This window comes from Tympanuchus pallidicinctus, unplaced genomic scaffold (genome assembly GCF_026119805.1).
Source record: "Tympanuchus pallidicinctus isolate F22 unplaced genomic scaffold, pur_lepc_1.0 scaffold22, whole genome shotgun sequence".
In the NCBI taxonomy this organism is placed as follows: Eukaryota; Metazoa; Chordata; class Aves; order Galliformes; family Phasianidae; genus Tympanuchus; species Tympanuchus pallidicinctus.
In genome coordinates, this window is record NW_026294739.1 from 7,287,333 (window position 1) to 7,311,997 (window position 24,665).

Here is a 24,665-nt window from a genome sequence, read left to right on the forward strand (position 1 = left end):
ACAGGGCATACAGTGTGTGGGACGGAGTCAAAGCCTGAGTGCTTTTATTGGCTGTCAGAGATAACACAAGGCAGGTCTCAGAAAAAGGGTAGTGGAGCATTGTTCTGTAAGTGGAATGATTCATACACTTGCTTTGAACGAGGGCAAACAGGTTCAACGGGCAGTGCCAGTGATAAAATGAGCTTCCTATGGGTGTTATTCCCAGTTCTGAGGATCCTTCCCTTGCAATAGCCAGCTTCCTGCCCTCAGCTCCCTCCAAACCCTGCATTCCTGTGGCTGATGCTCCTCCCTCTGCTGCTCTCTGTCCTCGCTACGCTCCTGCCGTCCCTTCTGCTGCTGGTTCTTGGTCACCCAGAAATAAGTGTGTTCCAAGCAGGGCCACCTGGAGCAGGTGCATCCCTTTCCCTCTCCCACTGCTGTCTCTCCTGAAAACTGAAGGAATGCAGCTCCGTGGAGACCCTGCTCCCGTGCTGACTGAGGCTGAGTGTAGCAGTTCATGTGGGCCAGAGGCAGAGCGGTCATGTTGGTGTCATCTTCCCAAGGAAATGCCCCAAAACCCAAGAGAAGGTTTGTGTTATGAAAATGTTGTCACCTAAATCCAAACTGAAATGTTTCCTTCATTCCAAAAATCGATCTATCAGGAAATTACTTTTCACAAATCACTTTCCAGAAAGCTTTCACCTTACCAGACAAGGAGCTTGCAAACTGCCCTTGTCAGCTCTGTCCCCCTTACCACGTTGGTTCGATGAGTGTCAGGGGCTGGGCCCTGTCAGGCACTAGCCCAGATCTCTGCGTGAACAGAAGAGCTTCCCAGCTGGTCCCAGATGCACAAGGCATGTTGTGCAGCCATGGGCACGGGGCCAGAGGAACGTGGCTGTCAGCTTGTGGCCAGGAGCCGGCTGTGCCTGGCACCCCGCTGCCCTCCTGTCCATCGTGGGACCAAGGCTGCGCGGGGATCCTCAGCAGCCCTCTGGCCGGGTACAGGATGCATTTCTGGGGTGAAAACTCGACCAAAACAGACGGCAAAAAAAACCGGGCCTCCCCGCATCTTGACAGCGGGGGGCAGAGGGGAGCACGGCCGGCAGGGGGCGTTGCGCCACGGGGCGGGGCCTGGCTGGGCGCGGCACAGCGGGGCGGGGGCTGCGCACCTGCGGGGCGGGGCCTATCGGGGCGGGGGCAGCGCACCTGCGGGGCGGGGCCTGCCGGGCGCACCTGCCGTGGCCCCGCGGCGGGGCTGCGCTGTACGGAGGCTGCGGCGGCATGGCCCGCTTGCTGGGCACCCTGCGCGGTTCGCAGCCCGTGGCGCGCTTCCAGCGCTGCTGCGGGCTGTTCCCCGCCGGCGAGGAGGGCGGCGGCGACCCCGCCGAGGGGGTCCGGCGTCGCGTCGTCTGCAACGGGGGCGACGCGGGAGGGAGCTGCCGTCTGGAAGCCGCCGGCTGCGGAGCGCCCGACGGAGCGAGGGGCGGCCGCGGCCCGAAGGTGAGTGCGGGGAGAGCGGGGGCCGTGAGTCAGCAGAGCCGTTCCGCGTACGAGGGCTCCGCGGGATGCGGGGCGGAGGGGAAGGCGATGAGGGGGGGTCCCGGGTTACGAATCCTTAACCGGCGAGAACGCGGGGCGGGGAGGCCTCGTGGCCGTGCCGCAGGGCTCGCCCCGCCGCTGGCGGGCACGGAGCGCGGCCCTTCCTCCTGCTGCTCGGGGCTGCCCGCCCTCCGCAGGTGCACCTGTTGTGGTGCCGTGCCGCGGCTGCCCGGCGCCGCGTCCCCGCTGTCCGTACGGCCGGGCACGGGCTGCGTTCTCCCGGCGCTGCGGGTCGCGGGCTTTCTGCTCGGTGCCGACCGCAGCCATCGGGGCGGGGCTGCCCGCAGCTCGTTGTGCTGCGAGGAGCGCTTCGTGAGCGGGCGGCTTTGCGGATCGGAAGGAGGTGATGATGGCCTGCGAGTCTCTGCCCGGTAAACAGCCGCCGCTCCTCCCCTTGCGCGATGTCGTTCCTTTCCGCGTCCGACATCCAGTGCTCGTGTTGTCCTCACCGACCTCTGCTTGATGCCTTCTCAATTAGAAGGCAAACGGGATTATTGCACGCTGCTCGTGCTGAACTACGCCGAATCGTTTCAAGTAGATTGTGCACACATCCGCTGAAAGACCCGTCTCTGCTTGCTTTTGATCGGAGGTGCGCTAAGTGTCGCATTGTCGACACCAAAACCGTGCCCCAGCTAACTGTCCGTTGGCTGAGCCGTTCCTGCCACTGGAGCAGTTGTCTTGGGTTTCGCATAAAATAGGAAGGCACAAAGTGCCTCGGTGAGAGGGTGAACGTGTCATGAATGAGGCTCCACAACCTTGTGGGAGACTTGTGTCTGAAACTGGTTGGGAGGGACCTCTTCCTGATTTTCTGTGGGTCCTGAGGTCACACGTTTACAAACAGTAACTTTCTGAAGGCTTCTCCGTTGTTGCAGTGGGTGGCCAAATAAATGTTATCTATGTTTAAAAAGAAGAGCTCTGCTTATCTGCAGCTTTTTGATGGAGGCTTTGTCCTGAAATTGATAACCTAAATTTAAGGCGATGAAGGAAAAAACCCCTTGTTTCTGTAGACTTGCTCGTATTCACTTGTGTTTTCTCCACACTTCCTTCTTAGGGATGCTTTATCACTGCCTGCGATCTGTCTCTCTACTGTATGAGAGTACAGTTCATGTTTGCTCTGTAGTTATACCTTAACTGTCAGAAGTGCTCCAGGCTTGTGTAATGCTTACAAAGTGCCCAACAGCATTTACTGATTATGTAGCTATTGTGGCTCGTGCCCTGATGCAGAAACTAATGGCAGGGCTCAGGAGGTGATAGTGACGTCAAAGGAGAAGGTAGGCATGAACTGCATCTATCTCAGAAAGGTAAGTGAGGCGGGCTCAGCAGGTGAGAGATGCCTTGAGCCCTGTTGTGAGAGCTGTGAGGGGGGCATTTCTGGCTGATGTGCTGACTCCATCCTCCTGCAGGTTATAGCTGTGTTTGGAAGTGGCTCCCTTAGGAGATGCTGCTGGAGAAACACAAGGCTCAGCCTCCTGTACCAACGGGCCCACGTTGCTCAGCACCCCTCCTGTTGCTCTGGCCCTCGCCCTCCCGAGGCTGGCACTGCTGCATGCACATGTCTGACTTTTGCTCTGGGATTCCTGTGGAAAGCAGCCATTACGGGATTTTGTAGTTGATTACTGAGAGTTTCACTGGGCAGCATGTGCAGCCCTGGGATTGCTGGTGCTGCTCGAGCCTCCTTATCCAGTGGTCAGCAGCACGTGATGAGCAGGAGCCATAGCAAAGTCTGGCATGTGCTGCTAGGGACCAGTGTCTGGTGGTCTGTCCCAGCTTGCTGTAGAAGTTCTATGTGCTGATGATGATTGCTGCCCTGCCAGCTGTGCAGTGCTGCTGGAGAAGCTGTGGACAGAGGCACAGGGATTTGCTGGGGGCTGCAGTGCGGATCTGGTGGCTGGAGCGGCGTCAGTGGTGATGGGCACTGAGTGACTCGGCGCTTCATGGCTCACAGCCTGAGTCATCCCTTTGGAGGCTGCTGGCCCTTGTAACAAGGAGCTGTCAGGGGCCTGGGATTAATTCCTGCACTTGGAGGTAAGCCACTTGCTGTTGTATAATTCTGCTGAATGTCTTAGGCCATTAGCTCAGCTATCAAACAGAAGAATAAGAGCTTATCTGCCATCATTTTTCTCCTTTGGATCTCTGGAGTCCAGGAGTAGGTTTAATGGGCAGGGAGCCAGGAAAATCTCTTCTCCCTGGAAGGTTCCTTTGGACACAGAGTTCTTGTATTTCATCTCATGTATATGCTCCGCAGGAAACACTTGCAGGTCAACTAGACAGTGGGAAAGAGCTATTGGCTGCCATGGCCCTCCAGGCTAATAAATCATAGGGTATCATATCATTTTATGTCTTGATTGCCTACAGCTCATTTTTTCAAGGTAAACTATTATTGGTCTAGATTAAGGTGCATGAACACTGGTTTATTACCACTTTGTTTTATTGCTATATTAGTTGATATTAATGACTAGATTTAAAAAAAAATGTTTAATCCAATATACTGCTGTGGAGTTGCTTGAGTCTGCTTGCGCCAGTACATCTGGAGCACTGCAGTCTCCCTAACAGCAGCCCATAGCATTGTTATTCCCTGTGAGCTGGACTTGACAGAGGTAGAGCTGTCTAATTATGCTAACCAACTTAATCAGGTGCATTGTCTTGGTGTTCCCCAGTTACATTTCTCTGTGCAGATAAAAAGCATTCAGATACCTCATTCTGCAGAAGTCAGTGTCAGGCACACAAGAGAGCTACAACTAAGAGCTGGAATGTGGATGCCCACTGACCAGGACTTACAGAATAAAGCTGGGACAGAATGAACAGAGCACCGTTGGGTTCTGGGGAACAGGCTTTGCCCAGTGGAGCATCTCTGCTCCCTCAGATCTGGGGTTTATCCATTCACAACTGTAGTTAACCCAGCGAATGTGAAGCCTTATACAGCACTACCTTAGGAAGCTGTGCCTTGACTTGAAACCTGGCCAAGGAAGCAATCTCTTCTCCCTGTGCTGCTGCCTTATTGTATGACATAAAAAAAATAATAATAAAACAAACCCAAACCTTCTTTATTGTCTAGAAGTGGCGTACTGTCACTCTGCTTGTTTAGCTTCCAGAAGTCTTGTGGCCCTGTGCCTCTTGAAATAGACTTCTGCTGTAGAAACAGTTCCTTGTGCAGAAGTGAGTTGCTGGGTTTGTGATGCTGCTGGGTAGGAACACATAGCTCATCTTTGGGGTTGCTTTTCCAAGCTATGGTTTGTGTCTAAAAACAAGTCTTAAGCTGCGAGCACGCTTTTTGTTCAACCTGGAGAGATGCAAAATTCATCTGGGTTTTGGAGGAGTTTCTCAGCCTCTGTTTTGAAGCTGGGATCACTGTCCCAAACTGCCTGCAATTTACACTCCCTGGTTCTTTGCTTGTGTTTATCCTCTCTCCCTGCTGGTATTGCAGCTGTGTAACCCTGAAATGACTTCCTCTGCCACTGTGAGGCACAGGCTCTGTGGGGTACCTCACAAAATTGCAGAGTAATTCTGGAGAATTAAAATGCAATTAGACAAACCTGTTCTCTCGCTGTACAACAGGGAGGAAGGGAAGACATTTCCTTCAGCCCTTCTCTCTCTTGCCTCCCTCACTCTGTCCTTCCATTATACCCAGCTCAGCCAGCCTTCCTGGAACACAGGAGATGCTGGACCTGTGGGAAGCTCCCAAAGTGTAAGAGCTGGTAGGAATTGGCTCTCCAGCAAATGTGAAGGAACTAATTTATCCAGTCAAATGGCTTGCGAGTTTTTTTTGAGTGTCACAGGGAATGCCTTTTGGCAGGAAGCAATGAGTGCAGAGACTCGTCAGGAGAGGATATGGAGTCAAGGTGCTGGATGGAAATGTGACTGTGGGGGCTGCTGCTGGTCAGATGAACTTCGAAGGAGCTGGAGGACAAGAACAGATCAAATAACCTCATCGAGTTGAAATTATGATTGGAAACTGACTTTAGTAGGTGCAGATAGCTATTGAATGCGTGAATATAATAAGTACTTGATAACAGAATGGAAAACAGGGTTGGTGGTAAGAGCAGATCACAGCTAGACATGGCTCAGCCTGTTTAAAACAGCCAGCAGAATGAATGAAGTAGTGCAAGGCTGTTCCTTCAGCGCTGCTGTGTTACATCTGATCTTTGGGCACTGTAACTCAGCACAAGCAGGATTTCTCTTTTTTCTTCTTAATTGGGAAGGCTTTCTGTTAGGAAGATGACTGTATTTTCCTTCATTAATTTCTCCTGTTAATTGCTAAACAAGTCATCTGTCAGCTCTAGTATTGCTTTATTCTACCTTATACTTAAACAACTTATCGGGTTTCGTTATATCTACTTATATTTTTTTTAGTAAAAAAAGAGGCCTAGTTATGTTACTTACAGAACAATGTACAGAAATATAGTACTTAATTAAGTCTGCCTCCCAAGGTACTAATCAGGGCAGAAGGGAAAAGAATCTGAAAATAAGAGTACTGAAGTCTTCAGCAGTAAGGTGTGTTCACTATAACCAGGACCTGTCCTAGCTCTGTGTGCTGAGCACATCAGTGTGTGAGGTATTTATCCCATGAAGTCTGAAGGGGCAACACTGAGCTGATGGGAGGTGCTGGCACTGCTGCCTAGGGCAGCTGTGAGTGCCCCATCCCTGGAGGTGCTCAAAGCCAGGCTGGATGGGGCCCTATTTGAGGGTAGACAGCACAGCTTGGAACGAGGTGGGCTTTGAGGTCCATTCAAGGTACTTTTTTGGTGCTTGGAATGAATTTTAAAAATGCTGAAATGCTACTGGAGGTCTGCCTGACTTTCAGACTCCCTACTTGTTTACCTAGGACCCCTGAAGGAGCTATGGCTGCCTGACCTGCAGCTTGCCCACTGTCTCTGCTTACCCAGAGGCTGTCTTGCTTCTGTATTTAGTGGTGGTTCAGGGCAGTGTCCCTGACAGCTGTTCCATCAGCGTGTGGCACTGCAGCTGCAAGCTGGGTGATGCTTTTCTGCTAACCAGCAAAGCACACATGCTTCTCCTGGTACTAGTGGAGCTGCTCACTGCTTTGTAGCGTTTTTTGTGTCTTCTGTTTTTCTCCCCATCCCTACACAGAAATTGTGGGCTCTTTTTCTGTGTCTTAACTTTGGTGGCTTCTCTACATTTTGTAGTGTAAAATCCTTTAAGTGAGAATAACTGCAGTGCATTAATTAGGGCCTCTGGGAAGGGAATTTCTAGTCTTCTGTCAGGCTGCTCTATTGCAAGTGAAGTAATGTAGTGACCTCAGAAACTTTAATTAATTGTGCACGTTTCCTGAAAGACCCACAGTGGAGCTGAGAGCAATGCATTGCTTAATGGTGTCTCTGGGTCAGCTCAGCACCAGGAGGCCAGCGTTGCAGCACCAGTCCATGGAGTGGCTGGTGGATAAGCAGTGCCTGCATGTAACTCTTAAACAAGAGATCCTACAGGGCTGGGGAGGAGGGTGGTGTCTCTTTGCAGCTTTTCTCCTCTTTCACAGGGTAAAAAACCACAGTCCTTGTGTTTCAGCTACTGGTCTTGTGCCTCGGCCATGAGCTAGGTGTTGTCTATGTGCATGCATTCTCCAGTGCTGGGTTCCTGCTGTGCTGCAGCACTGCATGCTGGTGTCTCCCCATGGTGTGCCACCAGCCCTGTCACTGCTGTTGGGGCAGCAGTGTGCAGCACACAGCAGTGTGCACAGGCTGGGCAGTCGGCTGTGGGATTTGCTCCTGTGCAGGTTCTTCAGGCAGGCAGTTCATTTAAGGACACCGCACACACCCAAGTACATCATCTATAATTTGAGTAGTTGATTTCAAAGTAGATAGAGTTGATGAAAAGGGTGGTTTCTGTGGAATTATCCATCTTCTGCATCTGGGAATGCCACGGCTCATCATACTTCCTTTTGAAATAATCTTAAAATTTTGCCTTTCTCTATGGCCTTAATTATTGGCCACGAAAACCTTTCTACTCTGACTGAAAAATGATGGCTGCAGGGCTGACTCACCCACAGGGTTTGGGGTTACAGAGGGCAATGAGTTACTGCAGTGTGTGAGCAAATCTCCTACGGATCAGAGGTAGAATACACTTGAGTGTCAGAAGATGCAAGTGTTCACACAAACTACTTGCAGTAGCATTTTCCTGCACGGAGGTTAGAACAGGAGAGGAAAGGGAACACGCTTTATGAAGCGTAATCATCTCTGCTTTCTTTGGAAATAAAGGACATCAGCAGCACTGTTAGTTGGCTGCTGGCTTTGACTCTGGTACAGCTGGAACCAAGCAGGGACCTCTCATGATGAACCAGTGCCTGAAGGAGCTTGTGGTGGGCTTTCCGTGTCTACGACTCCTTAGAATCATGACTGCAGCTCCAGACTTCCCTTAGAACCTGAACAATTGTTTTTTATTTTTCCTCCCCAGAGAGATGACTATAATGTGAATAGAGCTTTATCCCTCACCCCACGAGGCTTCAGGTACAGAAGAATTACTGTAGGGATATGCCTGATGGTCTTTGATCTAGAGCACATCACTGCTGGTACTCTGGAGGTGGCTGCTTAATTGAGGTGTTAGCGCTGCTGGAAGAAAGCTTTCTTTTGGGACACATGAGAATGACCAGATATGGCTTAATGATCTCAGGCAGAAGTCTCACAGTTGCTAATTGCACTGGGGGTGTTTTCTAAGTGGTGTATGAGGCTGGAGACTTGGGGGCTGAGTGCTCTGCAGCTGAGCCATTGCATGCTGCTAAATTAGAGTGGTGCCGGTAACGTATCTGTGACCTCTATTACTAATACATGGGGGAACACTCCTGTAACCTGAGCACTTCAAAAGCGTTGACTCATCTTTTCTGTTTATTGATGCAAAAATCAATTTGATTATTTTTTTTTTTTCCTGAGGTAGGTGAATGGATGTAACCTTCTCCCATCTTTCTTTTCTTGTTTTTGTGCAGTTGGCTTCATCTCGGTATGGAAGGCAGGCTAAGGAAACGGAACTTCAAATTGCTCTTAAATGTATTCACAAGTGAATGTCTAGTGAACGTCAGGCAAGTCTTACACTTTAGCACATAGGGTGAGAATTTCTCTCTGCTAGATCAGGCTACGAGCATGATAGTTTTCATCTGAGAAGAGCTTGAAGAGCTTATATCAAAGCTGAGTTTTACCCAGCACGCCTTTGCTGAGACTTTTGTGCTCTCTGTTGGATGTTCTTTCTGCCCCTATTTACAGCCAAATTCCATTTTTTTATTTTACTATGCGAAAGATGAAGAGAGAGCTGAGATTGGCTCTTCACTTGCATCCCAAACTACAAGTTCTTTTCATATTTCCCTTGTTTACAGAAGTATTTCTAGAAAGCCTGACTCATGTGCTGCTGCTCTAGCAGGGCAGTAGCAGGCTGCTTGATGGCATCCCAGTCCCCACCACCAGCAGACAGCAAACCTTTGTGTCCCCAGTGCTGCACATGGTGGTGGGGCCTCAGCTCCAGCCTGCTGCTTTTCAGAAGAGGGAAAACCAAGATTTCAGGGACTGTAAGTAAATTTCTGACTGCTCTAATGAGACAAACTTCAAATGAAAGAGTTCAGTAATTCTATGGTACTTGATTTGCCTCAACACAAGTTTCTAGTGAAAGCAGTGGTGGCTCTTTTTATCTACAGATGTAGAAACTTCCAAATTAAAGCATTTGTACTCTTCCATTAAATACAGATAACTTCCTTGGAGCAAAGGCTGATCTGATCTCTGGGAAACCTTTGTGAATGTGACTTTGGTAGTTCTGCCCTTTGGTAGTTCTGATGGATTTCTGATCTACAGAAAGTATAACTGAGCTATTGCCCTGGTCTTTGAGTATAAACACTTTTTTTTTTTTGCATCCACTATAACAAAGTAATTGATTTAAGGACTGGGAACTGTAATGGTGAAATCCCTTTGATGTTTGATACAACTTGCTAACTTACTGAAACTTTCTAAAATCCTCTCCTTTTCAGGGCTGTGTACAGAAGTATGTTGTGAAGAACTACTTCTACTATTACTTATTCAAGTTTTCAGCTGCTTTGGGTGAAGAGATTTTCTATATCACTTTTCTCCCGTTTATCTACTGGAACATCGATCACTCTGTGTCTAGAAGGATGATAATCATTTGGTCCGTAAGTATTTTGATCACTTATTTATGCACATACTTCTTAATTCTGTAATTGTAACAAGTGAATATTTAAGAGTAAGAATAACCTTTCAAACCAACAGCATTATTTGTATGGTTCTCATATGGTCCAGACAGGCACTTCTGAGATTTGCTGCTGATGGCAGAGGTGTGTGTGTGCATGACATTGCAATGGCTGGCAGAGGAGGTGTTGGCTTGTGCAGCATCTGTTTGACTCTGCTGTCTTGGTCTGATGTATATTTTCAGCTCAACAACTTGCTGAGCTCTTTTTGATAGAGTTTGTACAGAGCAGCTGGTAAAAATGCTTCCTTTCCAATACTATGGTCTGCTATGGATGGATTTTTCTTATACTGGGAAATCTTTCTCCCTGGGTGCTTCTGTGAAGGCTGCTCATACAATTCAGGCTTGTTTGAAATGGGTATAAATCTAAGGAAGGCTTAGATCTTGTAGGCTGCAGCTGAATGAAGATGCTGCTGCTGCATTTCCTTCAAACAAACAAGAAACCAAGCAAAAACTCAAAACAAAACCAAAACAAAAGCAAAAAAAAGCTGCTACCACCACAAAAAAAAACCCACAAAAAAACAAAGCAACCTCACATACAAAATGCACATGCACAACAGGTTCCCTGAAGACCAAAGCTTAAAAGCATTGATTTTTATTAATACAGCAGTGTTCTTGAATGAACGAACAGGCTTCAGTATTGCTTTAGTGTTCACAAATGCAGTTTAGAAAATCCAAAATATATTTCTGGACTTGCACTGAAATCCAGCAGGTAACTGAGAACTTCATTCTTCTGCACAGGGGTTGAACGTTCTGTTGCTACCATTGCTTGTCCTGGCATTTATCAGGTCTTTACCCAAATGAAACTCTTTCAGAACAGAGAAGGGAGGTAGGAAGCATCTCTGGTGGATGATGGACCCTGAAGGTTTGATTGTTAATCCACTATGATTTAAGAAATTGAAACTTGATAAAAACATGAGTGTGATGCTTAGCTCTTTTTCTTCACAACAAAGCTTGTCCTTGACTTAGTCAATTCTGGTTAGTAATATTCTCTCTTTTTGTCCAAATAACATGATTAGAAATAATAAAAGCAATTTGAATTGGGTCATGCACTTAAAATGCATTCAGTCTTGGGCAGAGAGCATCTGCTCTTCTCTGCCAGTTACCCTAGTCAATAATTTCTTATAAAGAGAATATGAAAAATATGAAATGGAGAAGTAGGCGGACACTTACTAATTAGAGCTGGGTTTTGGCCAGGACTACACCTACTTCATTTGGAAGTGTGCCACAGAAAATGATAATTGGTAGTTTCTGCTGTCTGCTTTTGCAGATTGCTCAAAAAATGACTTCTCAAAGCTGCCTGCGTGCCTCTGAAGGCTTGCCTTGCCTTTACCAGGAGTCTGCCTGGTTACTGGCCAGGGCTAGCCTGGCTTAATTACAGTATGCAAGAGTCCAGTGTTATTTTCCCAGTTCCTGAAGGAGTTGTGGAATCAAATTTTTGTAGTGAAGAGGGGAAAAGGAGAAGCTGTTCTATATATATACAGGCTTGTGACGATCTGCAGTTTTAGAAGCTCGTGCAAGTTTGACATAGCAATAGAAATACATGTGTAGGCTCTGCATTAACGTGGCAGGCTTGACTGGGTGGCGTACTTGCTTTTGAGAAGGAGGAGGCATTAGTGGTGCTACTGAGGGGTCTCGGTCTGTCTGTGTGACATCAGGACTGGCCGTGCTGCAGGGGAAGTGCCAAGGTGTTCAGTGTGACAAGTTGGTACTTTTCATCTTACCCAGGGGCTTCAATGACAGAATGAGGGTCCCAGACTGTTTTGGAGAGTCTTCCCTTAAATATCAGAAGCATTAATGCTGTTTCCAAGGCCTTCACAGCATTTTATCTGCAATAGCTTCTGCAGAGCCAGTCATCCGTGGTGGAGAAGGATAAATTCCAGCTGGAGCAGTGCCAGGAATGGCTGGGGAGCAGGCTGTTTCTGAGCAGGGACTGAGAGCTGAAATAAGCCCCAGCCAAATGAAATCAGAGAGAGGCTGATGCTGGTGGGAATGGTGGGAAGGAAGGAGGTTCTTAATGTAAAAACACTGAAGCAGAAACAGATGTGTGGAAGATAGCCATGAATAAGCCCAAAGTTCTGACGTGCAAGGATTGAGGTCATAGCTTTAGAAGAGCAGAAAGAATGATTATGGAAAGAGTATTTCAGCAGCAGTAGGGGACCAGCCTTTACGCTCTGACTGTGTTTCCCAGTCTTGTGTCCTCCAAACCAGCTGCTCATATCTTTGGCTTAATTGGTCAGTTCTGTAGAATGGGGGCTGCAGTCTCCTCCAGATGTTTTGGGAGCTTAAACAGTATGTGATGCTTCTGTGGTGCTCTTCTCCTTGGGATGTGCACAGACTTTATGGGCAGAGGAGGGAGATGGGTGTCTGATGCCCTGCAGCGAGGTGCTGGGCAGGCAGCCTGGTGTCAGCACATCCCGTCCTCTTCCCTTTGAAGGAAGTACTCTTTCACCTGGATTTGATGCCTGGGATTCTTTCTGCTTCAACAGAAGTGGAAAGCAACTTGAAATAAGCCAAGTCTCAGATGTGCTTTAAGTTTTTCCGTGTATCTCAGCTTAAAAGGTGAAAACATTGTTTTCCTTATTTTCCACAGTATGTGTAAATGTGAAGTGTACCCACACCTCTTTCAAGCCTATAAAGCTGTGATTTGTGCAGTATAAATAACAGCCACCTGCTGTGGACTTTGTCAGGGCAAGTGTGGCAGCATGGTGTGATAAGCTGTGTTGAGGTGCAGGGTGGGCCAGGCTTGGGAGCCTGGGTCTGGCTTCTTGCTGGCTGCCCTTAGCAATGGCCTTCCCAGGATGCTGTGGCTCTGGTGCAGGGGCATGCTGAGCTTTGAACTCAGGGCAACCTGCTTTGATAACGAGCCGGGATCTGCCCGTGCTCACAGTGCCACAGTGCTTTGCAAGCTGAAATCTTGGCTGCTTTGAGAAGTTGCTTTGCAGCAACCTTTGCTTTTATTGGTTGTTCTGCCCTAACAAAGGTTAGTGGTTGTGCTTTTAGTGGCATTTCTCCAAGATGAGCTCCTGACAGTTGATCACATAACGCACCAGTCCAGCATGTGAGCCCTTGGAAGTGCTCTGTGATGCTGTGCAGAAAGCGGTGGGGCTCCTACAGCCCAGTGTGTCCCTGTGTCCTGTCTGCCCCGGTGCCCTGTGCTGTTTGGCCTCTGTACCCTGAGAGAGTACCCAGCTTGACAGCAGTGGGTAGCAGCCCAGGAGGTGTGGGGCAGCAGCATGCAGCTATGTCCTCATCCTGGGGCTTGACCCAACTCATCTGCACCATCGTGCCTCATAAGAAGCACTGAGCTCCCTGATGAGCACTGCAGGGCCTTTACTTTAGGCGCAGGATGTAAAGATGAGAGGCTGTGAGTGGTGCCAGCCAGGGGCTTGACTTAGTTCCTCTGTACTGAGTCAAGGTGACTGCTCGCTCAACAGCCTGGAGGAGAACTGGCACTTCCAGGATGCAGGCTCTGCTTCTACTTGGCCAATTTCCCACACATGTCAGCTTATTGTTAGTGCATCCCTACTTTTTTTCCTCCCTCTGGTGCTCCTGACGTGCTCTGTCACTTCCATTGGCATACCAAGACCGTGATTAAAACCAAAAGCAAACTCATTGTTAAGCTGTATATTTCCATCCTAGGAAGGTGATAGACAGCTGCAGAGCTAGCTATGGAATTGCTATTTCTGAAGCACAGCAGTGGGTTCAGCGTCAGGCTGGTGCAGCACAAGTCCCAGGGAAGAAGGCAGTGATGCTCTCTGACCCCACGTCTTCTCTAGAATTTCATCTGTACCTTTTAATAGATCAGGAGTCGGGGAAGCTGTACAATCACAGGTTTAAAACAAATCTGTTCTTTCTTGCCGTGGTTATACCCGATATTAGAGTGCAAAGATCAGAACCAGCCTGACTGCCCCCTGCCTGCATGGCAAGAGCCTCCCTGCTGGGCTGCATGGTGGCTGGGCCTGGCCATGAGGGGCTGTGCCATGTGCCTGGAGCTGCCACAGCAGTCAGAGCCTGCTTGGTGAGCCTGGGACCAAGGGTGGGAGGGAGTGCATCTTTGTGGTGGAGCACGTGTGACTCGGGGCAGACTTGCAGGAAGTCCTCAGGTGAAGGATATAGAGGTGGTTGCGCTGCTGTAGCGACTGCTAATGGTGTTGAGGTAATAAATGGTAATGCTGCTGACCAACAGTGGCATTGAAGCCTTGACTTTGGACAGTGCTGTGTTTCTGTGTTGCTCCTGGTATCGCCGAGATGCTTCAGGAGGGGAACAAGGAGGAAGGCTGTAGCTAAGTTCCTTTCTAATGCTTCTTGCATCTCAGCTGAATTCCCATTTGTTCCTTTGTAGCTCTCTGAAGTTAATTACGTCCCACATAGCCCATCATGTTTTTGTCTGTTGCTTTGTAATGGGAAAGTCTTCAGGTTCAAACAAACTTCCCCATGCAAAGACAGGTACTTATTAATGCACTAATTAAAATTACTTACTCTGAAGAGATCTGCAGATGGCTTTCCCCCAAAAGTGCTGAAAGTCCCGTGTGTCTGCATGGCCGAGTGGAACAGCTGGCACTGGAGAGATGTACACAGAGCTGCAGTGTGCCACACTGGGTAGGCAGAAACCTCGCTGAGGTGGGGGAGAAGCAAACAGGACTGTACAGAATGAAGAAGTGACTTACATGGAAGTTTCTGCTGCCTACAAGACAGCAAATTGTGTCTGAATGCCATGTGTCTATAGGTCTGGAAATGCATAACTGTGCTTGGTGGTCGGTTGTCTGGGGCTGGGGTGATTTCTACCCATCATGAATCTGTTCTGGGGCCACTGAAAGGTTTTTGATGCTGTGCAAATAAGTAATTCAAGTCAAGTGTTGTAGTGGAAGCTTAGTTCTGTATTTATCATGTCCCAGTGCTCATCTCTCCCTGTTTCCAGTGCTCCAATGCTTTTGATTTGCAACGTTTGTTACAGGGGCAACTCGCCTGTTAGGCTGAAAAAACCTGCTGCAAGTTGCTTGTCTTCTTTCCTTGAACTGTTAGAGAATAAATCCAAAATGACAGAGAAATAAGGTGAGGGAATCTTACGTAAGAGAGAATGTACCATTAACTGAGAGAGGTGCGTGCTGCCCTTGGAAGATGAGACCTGCAGCAGAGCATGGGTCAAATGTACCCTGCAGTGTGATGCTGTGCTGGGAGCCTCTTTGTCTGTGTGACACCTGGAATACAGGGATCTCCTAATTGTGGGTAGTGCAGGAGCTCTGTGCTGTGCTGCATGGCACTTGTTTCTCCTAGAGGAAACTTGTCAGCTTGGCTGGCAGGGTTGTCCTGCCGTACCCACATGTGTTGCTTTGCTCACTGAGCCAGGGCAACGCTTATAAAAACCTGTGCACCAAGGTCTGGTGCCGCAGAGAGCAGTGCTGAGCGTATGCTGGGTTCCCATGGATGTCCTATGGGTTTGGCTCACCTCTCAGTGCTGTAAGGGGCCATGCAGTGTGCATTTTAAAAAACTGTAAGGATGAGAAACTAATTTAGAATGGAAGGAAAAAACGTGATGATGCCCGGTGTTCCTGCTTACCCATACCACCTCCAGCACTCAGGATGTTTGTGTCCATCAGGGCAGTCCCAACACAGCCTTCATTTGGAAGATGACTCATTTCCCTTTCTGTAATTCTCTTACATATTAGTGCTAATAATACTTGTCCAAGTGAAAGTTGTTATTACAGAGGGCTACTGATACACTGACTTGTCCCACCTCACCTCTGAGATCACACACGGTAGCCTCAACATTTCTCCTTCTGTTTAGGAACCCTTGGCATTTAACTGGCTTCCAAACGTGTGCCCACATCCATTTGGAAATGAGTGGCATGAACCAAATAAATCCGTCCGGTGGTTTCTTTAAGAGGTTGTTTCCTTCTGCTTAGGATGGCACAGGGTATGGCGCTGTGCCCTGTGTGTCACTGCCCAGCAGCAGCCAGATGTGCCCCTGGTGATGTAGTGGTGTGTGGCTCACATGGTGAGGAGCAGAAGCAGAGCAGTTGGGGCTGCCTGGCAGCATGGGGCTCTGCAGTGTGTGCTCCACTGCAGTCAGGAGGATGAAGGAACTGGGCATTTGGGCTTTTGTTCTGTTTTGTGAACCCTGAATCCCAATGTCCTTTTGACTTGAAAGCATTTTTTAAATGGCCTTTGGGAGAGAGTGATGCAGCATGGCTGTAGTGGATATGGCCACAGATGGGCCTGTTGCTGTTCTAGCAGGAAGGGTGTTGTTTTAAGAACTGTGCTTTCCTACTGGAAGTGGGAGAAGCAGAACAACGAGCTGTCCTGCTTTCACAACACAATGAAGTGCGTGCTTGTTTTGCAGCAGTGGGGTTTCAAGGGAGAGACGGGAAACTTCTGCTCCATGGTGTGGGGTGGGAGGCAGCCATCCACCTTGCACCATCCTTGCTGCTGTGTCTCATCAGCAAAACCTGCATTTAGTTCCAGTTCTGATCCAGTTACCTTGCTGTGCAGTAAAACCACTGCTGCCTCCACTGACCAGGATAATGGAAAATCCTTTAATAATTCAGGGGACAAGTTCTGCTCTTGGGTGGTAGATTTAGCAGCAGAAAAGCTTGGAGCTGTGGTTCTGGGGTGGCAGGGTGGGAATTGGCTTTGCTTGCTGACAGCCTGTGGCATTTCCTCTCCCCAGATTGTGATGTACATAGGGCAGGTCTCCAAGGACATCCTCAAGTGGCCGCGGCCCCTCTCACCACCTGTTGTGAAGCTGGAGATGCGGACAGATGCAGAGTATGGGATGCCTTCCACCCACGCCATGGCAGCTACTGCCATTTCCTTCTCCTTTTTCATCACGACTATGAACCAGTACAAGGTAAGGGTTTAAAAAAAAAAAAAAAAAAAAAAAAAAAAGCTGTTTCTTTTTTTTTAATAAAAAGTAGGTCTGCTTCTAGCAAGCTGCAGAAGGCACAGCAAACCCAAAACTGTTGCTTCTTCCAGAGGAGCTCTCTGTATTCATTTCCAATTATGTTTGCTTTTCCGTTATTCACAGCCAGCTGATAATGGGAATAAGAATTTTGTTGGAAATTTTGTTCCTTTAGCACAAACCCAGTTCAGTGTTGCTTGCAGGCTGTCGTTTTCTTGGTGACGTGAAAGGAACTGTGTGTCATTTCATTTTGTCTGAGGCAGGAGAAGCGTCCTTGGAAATCCCCTGGCTATCACTTGTTAGGCTAAATAACATGTAGCACAGCTCAAAAGCCTGTTCACTGCAGAAGCAGCACCAGTTTTGCTGCATTGCTGCTTTAGGCTGCTTAGGGAGATCCCATAATAATTATTTTCCCCAAACCTTCAGCCTTCCTTCAGCCTTCTGCCTACCTAAAAAGGTTTGTTTCCTGGAAACCTATTGCTCCATGGTGATTTTGATTCTGGTTTATAAATCCTAACAAGCATTTCCTGTGTTCAGCAATAACAACGTCCTGGCTGCAGCATATTTAAGCATGTTTCTCATCCTCTTCAAGTGAATTTCAAAGTTAAACTTACCTCCTAAGTCCAGAGGACTCTTGGCCTCGTTGGGGTTGTCCCTGAGACACCTTGCACCATCCCACCACCTGTTAGAAAGATTTTCTTTGTTAGAAAGGGCCCCAGCTCTCTGGGCTCTGCTGAGCATTGCTGTTGCTCAGAGCGATGGATGAGCAGCAAGGATGCAGACATGTCCTGCGGCAGGCTGGATCTCTGCTGTAAAAGCAGCACTGTCCCCCTGCTTTATTGTGTTGTAGTAAAACCATGTGGGGACAACTGCTGTAAGGAGTCATGCTGCCACTCCTTTTGGTGCACCAGCCCCAAAAGCCTTGGTCAGCAGCACTTTCTCCTCCTCCTAAGCTAATCACTGGGGGTGAGACACTCAGATCTTCCCAGGCTGTTCTCTACCTGTCAGAGACTTCCATGGGACAATAAAGCTGCTATAAAATAATTACGTGGTTTAATTGGCCTCTGTTATGAATAAAGGAATTTACCAGTACTTCACAGAGCTGCCCTCATCATTAGTAACTGGGCTGGCCCAGCTCCACGACTGCCTGCTGGAGAGGGAGTGGGGGGAATAGCTGCACTGAGGGCTCTGAGGAGCAGGAAAACACAGCTATGTGAGCTGGGAGCAGCACCCACCCAGAGCTGGGCTGGCTGGGCTATGGACATGGCTGCAGCAGCATGATGTGGTCAGGTGCCAGGCTCTTGGCAGGAGGTGGGGGCTTTGTGTCAGACATGGGAGAATTAATTCAACTTTTTTTCTGTTTCATAAAACTGTCTTGTTGGGAGTGAAATGAACCCACGGGGCTTCTTTTCAATTGAGCCCTAAGATGGGATTTGAAAGAGCGGAACAAGGTCTAATGAGTTAAGTTTATTAATAGACCCATAGACATAGAATGTCTTGGGTTGGAATGAACCTTAAAGATTGTCTAGTTCCATCCCCCTGCCACTGCCAGGGTTACCAGTTATTATACATTACCAAATGCAATTTGTTTTTTAAAAAACATTGATTTATTTCAACGCTCCCCTCCATGCTAGTAGGTACCTCAGAGAGAGGGCTATGGAAAACCACCTTCCTCGGCAGATGGCTGAGCCTCACCTGCCACAGAGGAGCCCCCAGCTTCCCTAACAGCTGTGTGGTGGCTGCAGTCTGGTACCGGCTCCTGCTGCTGCACCACGTTCGTGTGCACGATGCTGTAACACTGCGTTTGTTTTGCTTTTGCAGTACCCGTTTGAGCTCGGCCTGATGGCAGCGTTCGTGTTCTCCACGCTGGTGTGCCTCAGCAGGCTGTACACGGGGATGCACACGGTGCTGGTGAGGCTGCACGTTCCTTCCTTCCTTAGAGTGGGCCTGGCCGTGCCCTCTGTGTGACCGCAGTGGTACGCGTGCTGTGCCCGTGGTGAGGCTGTGCTTTCCGAGGCCGCCGTGAGGAAACCCTTGGGTTACCGCTGTTGGAACCTGAAGGGAATGATGAACACAGCTGGGGAACCCACTGCCATGTGTGGGTTTGAGAGCCGGGCGAGGATGGTGTGGGATGCGAGTTGTCGCTCTGCGTTTTGAAATGTTAATTGTAGGAATGCACTTGAGCAACACGCGGCTCTGTGCCAGGCTGTTGTGCAAGGCTCTGCATCAGCAGGAAGCGACTGGGAGCCGTGGGGCGGCTGGCAGGGCAGCCTGGGGGGCGCAGCTCCTCGGGACGGGCTTTGAAATGGCACTACGGGCAGCTGCAAGGCCGGGCCGGGAGGGAACTGAGCCTACGGGACTGAGAGGAGCAGACTTGCTGTGCAGAAATAGCACGGTGCTGCAGGGTGAGCTGATGGCCGTGCTCTGTGCGTGTCAGCGCTGCTATGAGAGCTGGTCTTGGGGTAAATGCTGCTACTTGTGGCTAATGGGGATCATCACTGCTCTGTCATGTGAGGCTGTCAGTGTGACCCTGTTCTGCCGTGTGAATACAGCATCTCCCACCAGCTGGAGATGCGAGTCTTGGTGGGTGCATGTGAAGAAATAGTGCATTTTTTTGTGACTGATAATGGTGCTGTAATAAGGGGAATTGATGAGTGTAAGAAAGAGGGCCCTTGTGTGATGAAGGTTGTCTATAAAATATAGCCTGACCTTCCCGCCAGGCCTGGTGGATCAAAACAATATCTTAAATCTCATCTGGAGACATCCTTTCTTCACCAATGACCTTAAGTCAATCAGTAAAAATTCCTGGCATATTTCCCTTGCTGTTCCATTATAATGAAAGACGCCTCTAAATTTAGATGGATTTTTAGGGTAAAGAAGAAAAAGTCTTTTGTGCCTTTGACCCTATTAAAAAGGGCTTTAAAATAAGTAAATAAAAAAAGCTCCCTCACGTCACTAGGAGGAATGCTACCCCTGAGGCCACACGTCGCTCCTGGGGACTCCTTTGCACACTGTGGTGGCACGGGGAGCTGGCAGGTTGCACGAGTGCAGCCCCTCTGTGCATGGACATCTCCACGTGGGCATCATGGAGGAGGGCGTGTGGCTGCCTGCTGATAGCAGAAGTGTGGTGGTTTGAGAGAAAGGAGTAGTAAGCACCCATTAACCTCAGCTGTTAGGAGAGTTCAGCCATGGGAAGGGATGGAAGCAGCACAGTTGTTCAGAGATGGCTTAGGTACAAAACCTCTCTCTGCTGTCCTAGCATGAGGACGTTCCGTATTGGTGGAGAAGCAGAGGAGATGCAGGGTGTATGCCTGCAGGTATGGGGCCCGAGGAGGTGCAAATGGGGATTCCCTGGATTACAAAAATGTGGACGTTTTTCTGTCTCAGTGTTGTGTTCCTGTCAGAATCATGTGGTGCTGGGGCTGATGAGTGCTGGCTCTTCTGAGCACAAATTCCAGCCAAATGTGGGACTGCACACAGAAGGGCTCTGATTCTTTGGGGGAGTATTTTGGAGTGCCACCATGTTTGGGTGCAGGTTTGATGTCCTGGGTGCCTGTGCAGGTGATTGCAGTTCCAGCATGTCTTCAGGTTCATTTTAATGGCAGGCACAGAGCAAGGTATTGCCTTCCAAAAGCCATACCATATGTGTTTGTACTCCTAAGAAAAAAATGCAATGAACAGAGAAGGAGCCCAATGGTGGGACCGTCCAGGCTGGCAGTGAAGGACATTGTCTTTAGGCAGCAAAACAAAACAGTGACTTTCCAACTCAGATCTGCAGGCATGAGGTCCATTCTGTGTGCAGCCTGAGTGGAGAGGGGCAGGAAGGGGAAGGCTCCAAGCATCACTATCTCGGGCAGAATTTACACCTGTCCTAATATGAGAATTCCTTTGTAATTGCAGGTCACAATTAGAGGAGAGGCTGAGCTGCTTACACAGCCAGATGGGCAGGGGCTGCATTTCCTGCCAGCATCCTGCCACAGGGTGAAGCTGGGTTCTCCTTAACACACAGCATGGAAATGCCAGAAAAGCACTTTTTCTTTCAGGAGCCACAGAATGGCTTGGTTTGGAAGGGTTTCTCCAAGAGGAGATGTGCTAAGCCCACGTCCTGTGGGAAGACTGTATAAAGCAGTGCTCTGCTAGCTTTTTGATTGCACAGCCCTATCTGTAAAATACTTTTGGCCTTGCTCCCCAGTATATGTATATTTGTAGACCATGCATGCATGTGGACCCCTGCACTAACACATGTACAGTGAGGGGACAGCATAGCATGATTTGAAGAACTGTACCCAGGTCCCTGAAGTAGGGGCTGTCCATGTGCAGGCTGTGCTCCCCTGTCTGTTTTCTTGCTTAAAGCCAAGCGTGCCGTGGAGTTGTTGCCTGGGAGCTGTAAACAGCTGAAGTTCGGCTGTACTTTAGTAATGCATTTACCAGAAAGCTATTAAATATTTGTTGTGAACAAGTCCCCTCATTCTGGCATAACTAGAAATTAAGTTCTTATAAATAATTCATGTTAGACTGTGACCAAGCATAGAAGTAGTCAACTGTCATGACTTGCTGAAAAATATACCATCTTGAGAGCAGGACGTTGCTGTGTGTGATTAACTACAGCATTTGCAGTGAATTTCATGGTCGCAGTACAAATTCTGCTGCATCTTGAGCAGTATCTGGAGCAGCACGCTGACGCTTCTTACACTGCTTTCATACGGAAAGCCACTGTTTTGGGGAAGCTTTTGTCTGCTTCCTCAACACTGCTCTTAACAACAGTCAATTTCTCAAAACATCTGATTTCTCTCTGTTAATAAATGAGGTTTTAACCATGGGCTTGCCTCGGGTGCCTAAATGCAGCCAGGTTTCAGAGGCTCAGGCTATAACTTCCACGCTACCCTACTCCTGCCTGAGGGTGCCCTGTGCTTTGTGTTCCTGGTGGCCATCTGCAGCAAAGGAAGGCAACTCTCCATGCAAAATGGGCAAGTGATGATCCAATGGATGTTATGAAATTACTTGTAGGATTATGGGAAGGGTTTGTGCCAAGGCATTTTTGCTTGATGTCATCCCTGGGATGAAGTTGTGTGTCTGTCTCTTCTGTTGAAGTCATGTCTGGACAGTGACCATAAAGCATGGGGGGGGGGGGGAAAACTTCTGGTCACTTTCGATATCATCACTGACCTGGATGAAGGGATAGAATGCATCCTCAGCAAATTTGCTGATGAGACAAAGCTGGAAGGAGTGGCTTACATAGCAGAAGGCAGTGCTGTCATTCACTGAGTCCTGGAGAGTTGGGAGGAGAGGAACCTGAGGAGCTTCAGCAAGGGCAGATATTCAGAGTACTACACCTGGGGAGAAATAACTGCATACTGAGTACTGAGTTGGGGCTGATCTGCTGGAAAGGAGCAATGCAGAGGAGGATGTGGGTGTCCTGGTAAATAACATGTTGGCTATGAGCCAGCAGCGTGCATTGGTGGCCAAGAAGGCCAATGGTGACCTGGGTTGCATTACAGAGGGCATGGCCAGCAGGGCAAGGGAGGTGATCTGCTCTGCCCTGGTGAGGCCACGCTGGAGTTCTGTGCCCAGTTCTGGGCTCCTTAGTTTAAGAAGACAGGGGTCTCCTAGAGAGAGTCCAGCAGAGGGCTGCAAAGATGACTGAGGTGTGGAGCATCTCCTGTACAGGGCAGGGCTGAGAGCCCCGGGGCTGTTCAGCCTGGGGAAGAGAAGCCGGTGGGCCCTGGTAGCAGAGGATGGATGCCTTACAAGCAGTGAGGAGTTCTGTTTTGCAAAGCCTTTCACGGCCATCTCTTTGCAGGATGTGATTGGCGGGGCGCTGATCTCCGCAGTGCTGCTGTTGTTCCTGTACCCTGTGTGGGACAGCATCGACCACGTGCTGCTGACCAGCCCCTTCTGCCCGCTGCTGTCCATCGCTGTGCCCCTCCTGCTGTGCTACAACTACCCCAAGCTGGACTACTACAGCCCCACCCGTGGGGACACCACCACCATCCTCGGGGCTGGAGCTGGAGCGACTGTGGGGTTCTGGCTGAACAACCAGTATGTGGCACCTGCCTATGTGGACAGCAGCATGGGATTTCCTCTTGTCACCGGTATCACGGTGGTGCTCATGCTGGCCAGGTTCTTTGTAGGGCTCCTCGTTATCCTACTGACACGGCAGCTGATGAAGAATGTGGTCCTGCGTGTGCTATGCTACTGCTACATGTTCCCCATTGCTGACCTGGATGCCCGGAGGAGGCTGGAAGTAGAAGTGCCGTATAAATTTGTAACATACTCGTCAGTGGGCTTCACTGCTACTGTCATCGTGCCACTGCTGCACAAGCTGTTGGGGCTGATTTGAGCCTGGTTCCTTGGCAAGTAGCACATGGCACCACCATTTCAGAGGGAAGTTGTTCAAGTTGTTGCGATCAACTTGATCAAAAAGGGTTGTTGCCTTTCTGCACTGGCAAAACACTCAGTTCTGAAAACTGGGGAGGACTCACTGTACCCAAATAACTTTGAGTTAAACATCATCGATCCCACTGATACCAGATCCCATAAAGTAGTGACACATGGCCAAGGTGGCTGAGCATAGCATGTGAGCACAGCATGAAGCCACGTCCCTGCAAGTCAGCGGTGCCATGGACACACGCAAGAAAAGAAAAATCCAACCCCACAGAGTGATTTCTGACCAATCTGTCTCTAATCCTGACCCAAAAGATTGTTTCCCTGTACGGTGGAGCAGAATGGTGGCAGCAGTGAGGCTTGTGGTGGTGCTGCTGGAGCCCAGCTGTGTCCATGCAGGGACCGGGCGCAGACAGCCCCTGCAGTGCCCTGGGCTGAGGGCTGATGCTGAGCTGCCACATCACTGTCTCCCGCACATTGCAGTACTGTACAAAGTTGTACAATAGCATTAGCAATGTTCATAGGCATGCCATCACTGTGCTGCTCAAGCTGCTTATTTAACAGTGTGTACTTGCTCTAGGACCAATGAGCTGTATGACAAATACAGCAGTGAGTGTGGTCTGCTGGGCCAGGAGAGCACAGTGCTGCGCCACAGAGCTTGGGGTGGCCTGTGTGCCTTCCCTGCCTGTGCACACGAGCTTTAGCTGTACAGTACGAGCTTTAGCTGTGCACCTTTGTGCTCATGGCTGCAAGGTTGACTCGGATGTAAGGCAGGTGCTTTGCCTTCTGTTGGCTGCCTGTACACGCACAGCCGAGCCTCAGTGCCAAGCTGGTGGCTCTGGCTGAGCAGCTGGGGCACTTGAAAGAGCCATGTGATGTCAGACACGGTCCGTAAGCTGCAGAAGGAAGGCAGGCAGAAATGTTAGCGATTTGTAGGTTTGCCCAGGCTGCGGTTAAACTGTTTTAAATTAGAGTGTGTGGACACATCTGTCTTCACATGTGCACGCAAAGAGTTTGGATGGATTTCCTCCCACACTGCCGTGGTGGGCGTGGGGCTGAGGCCACCAAAGCTGCTAGGTCCCCATTCGGCCCCATTCTGGTGCTGCTGGATGCAGGCGGGGGACACGGCGTCACTGCAGGTGGGACCTGGGGAGCTGAGAGGCACAGCCTGAGGGGGGGGGAGGGGGGGGGGGGGCACCTGTCTATAACACTCCTGTTCTGAATTGCAGCTACTTGGTGATATGGGAATTTGCGTAAGTTGTACAGAGATGCTTGGATTTATAAAGTATGTGCAGAGATATTTTTATCTTTTATAGTGTTCACCCGTATGGGATTCATGTGATACATGCAAACTGTACTTGGTTCAAATTTTAAAATATAAATATTTTGCAAGATTTGGTTTGCTACTGTGTTCATGTTATGCACTTTTTCACTACCTGCAAGTGGCTGCTGGGCTGGGAGGGGCTCCCAGCTGGAAGGGAGGAACAGGAAATGTTTGTAGTCGCAGCTCTAGCCCTGCTAGTGCCTGCTCTGAGCAAAACTCCACATTTCTGCTTCACGAAAGACCAAATCCTGAAGCAGCAGTGAGAGACTGCGGCCCCAGCACTGCCTT

General features: G+C 49.3%; 1 protein-coding gene across 2 annotated transcripts; it reads left to right on the forward strand.

The window, feature by feature from the left end:
- Nucleotides 1–1,215: 1,215 nt before the first annotated feature.
- Nucleotides 1,216–24,225, forward strand: SGPP2 (sphingosine-1-phosphate phosphatase 2). 2 transcript variants are annotated; one of them, XM_052685444.1, is made up of 5 exons: nucleotides 1,216–1,479; nucleotides 9,536–9,694; nucleotides 16,439–16,618; nucleotides 18,491–18,580; nucleotides 22,470–24,225. In XM_052685444.1, exons 1-5 carry the CDS (start codon nucleotides 1,261–1,263, stop codon nucleotides 23,007–23,009), a joined length of 1,188 nt encoding a protein of 395 aa, XP_052541404.1. In that variant the 5' UTR covers nucleotides 1,216–1,260; the 3' UTR covers nucleotides 23,010–24,225. The 2 variants fall into 2 exon arrangements, with proteins under 2 accessions (XP_052541404.1, XP_052541405.1); XM_052685445.1 differs by lacking the exon at nucleotides 1,216–1,479 and having other exon boundaries at nucleotides 9,584–9,690.
- The last annotated feature ends 440 nt before the right edge of the window (nucleotides 24,226–24,665 follow it).

Excerpts from the sequence above, each read along its gene's own strand:
- SGPP2 (XM_052685444.1), top strand. The coding sequence starts at position 1,261 with ATGGCCCGCTTGCTGGGCACCCTGCGCGGTTCGCAGCCCGTGGCGCGC. Across the intron at positions 1,480-9,535 it reads GGGGCGGCCGCGGCCCGAAG|GGCTGTGTACAGAAGTATGT; the intron begins GTGAGTGCGGGG and ends TCTCCTTTTCAG. Across the intron at positions 18,581-22,469 it reads CGGGGATGCACACGGTGCTG|GATGTGATTGGCGGGGCGCT; the intron begins GTGAGGCTGCAC and ends ATCTCTTTGCAG.